Source organism: Mus caroli, chromosome 6, assembly GCF_900094665.2.
Source record: "Mus caroli chromosome 6, CAROLI_EIJ_v1.1, whole genome shotgun sequence".
In the NCBI taxonomy this organism is placed as follows: Eukaryota; Metazoa; Chordata; class Mammalia; order Rodentia; family Muridae; genus Mus; species Mus caroli.
In genome coordinates this window covers 121,270,392-121,271,821 of record NC_034575.1, presented here as the reverse complement: position 1 = coordinate 121,271,821, position 1,430 = coordinate 121,270,392, and the positions used below count along the sequence as shown (strand labels likewise).

At 47.1% G+C, this 1,430-nt stretch overlaps 1 protein-coding gene across 1 annotated transcript in view; it reads right to left on the bottom strand.

The window, feature by feature from the left end:
* Window positions 1-1,430, bottom strand: part of Vwf (von Willebrand factor) — a 137,928-nt gene that overhangs the window by 122,953 nt on the left and 13,545 nt on the right. The window contains exons 4-5 of the mRNA XM_029478271.1: window positions 511-613; window positions 103-311 (exon numbers count right to left, since the gene is read on the bottom strand). Coding sequence (XP_029334131.1) covers window positions 103-311; window positions 511-613 — 312 coding nt within the window. The remainder of the gene's footprint in view (window positions 1-102; window positions 312-510; window positions 614-1,430) is intronic.

The following is a 1,430-nucleotide window of genomic DNA, read 5'->3' as shown; positions in this document are numbered from 1 at the left end:
ATACAAAATTATGAATCACAGAATCAATGGACTCTGAATGGAGGTCAGCAGACATTAAATTAGGAAGTTGGAAGCTCCAGATGCTCTAAGCAGATAGCTTACCCTCCTGCGTCCTAAAGTCATCTTCTGCGAAGATGTTAAAGTCACCGCACAGCCCACAGGTCTTGTTGAAGTGTCTGTCTGACATCAGGACTTGGAAGTTGGCATTGCCATCGATTCTGGCCACAAAGCCAAAGGCCTCGCTGGAAAGCTTATAGTACCCAGCCTCGAGTTCTAGGTAGAGTCCTTGGGAGGCATAGGGCATGGAGATGCTGGAGGGCAAAGGGCAAGCTCATTCAGCTGCTGGTGCAATTTTCAGATCTCCCCAGCCTCCCGACCCCAAGCCCACNTTACAGGCTTCAGACAGTGAAGCACAGTNGTCAAGGTTCTGGACCAGCGCTGCAGAGACCTGGCCTGTGAGAGAAAGACTCCAGGGTCCTTTGCCATGGGACACCTGAGCTTCTGACTTACCTTTGGTCGCCCTGCATCACGGTGCCATTGGCAAACAAATGGATGTCAAAAAACTCCCCAAGATACACAGACAGGCTCATTCTCTTGCCATCTTGGAAGTTCCCTAAAAAGAAAAAAAAAAGGTTCCGTCCAAAACTAATACATCTTTTCCCGAGTGTCTGTAATCTCCATGGAAGTCTACTCCTGAAAGACCCAATGAAAAAGCAACCAAGACCCCTGAAAACCCTCGACTCCCTCATCTTACTCTTTGTAAGCACTAAGGGCTGATGCATGGCCCTCAGTGGACTGAGGCACAGGCATGGTCATGTCCTTCTGGAAGCTTATCATCTTGGTGTAAAAATAAGGCTCAGGCTGTCTGAGCACAGATAGAAGTAGAGTGAGCTGTAGGTACCCAGCTTTACCACACAGTGTTGTCACCGTAGGAGAATCCAAGGCAGAATCTATGTGCCGTTTGTTTAGAATGCAGACTTGAGTCCCACTGTTTAACTGCACATGGTTTCCCATGAGAAATTTAAAGGGAACTGTAAATGGGGATCAATAAATTACTGATATCTCCGTTACACAGATATGCATGTGGCATGCACAGGCACATGTGAGTAAATAAATAAACTCATAAATTAATGAAGCAAGAGATTGAGAAGGAAGAAGAAAAGGAAGGACAGAGGGACAGAGGGAGGGAGGAGAGACATTTGTATGGCCAAACACCACACAAACACCCGGGAAAATGCTCTCTGCCAATGGCCTGGCTGTGATGGCCAAACACAGGCATTTTTCACAGTTCTCTGAAAGCTTAGCAATGCAAAATTACCAGTCTGGGCTGTTGGTGTTTAAAGATAACAGACTGTGTAGGAGATAAAGGAAAGGGAGGGGTCAAGCAGAGAAGCTGAGTCTGGAGCCCTGGGAACAGAGAAACTGGAGGA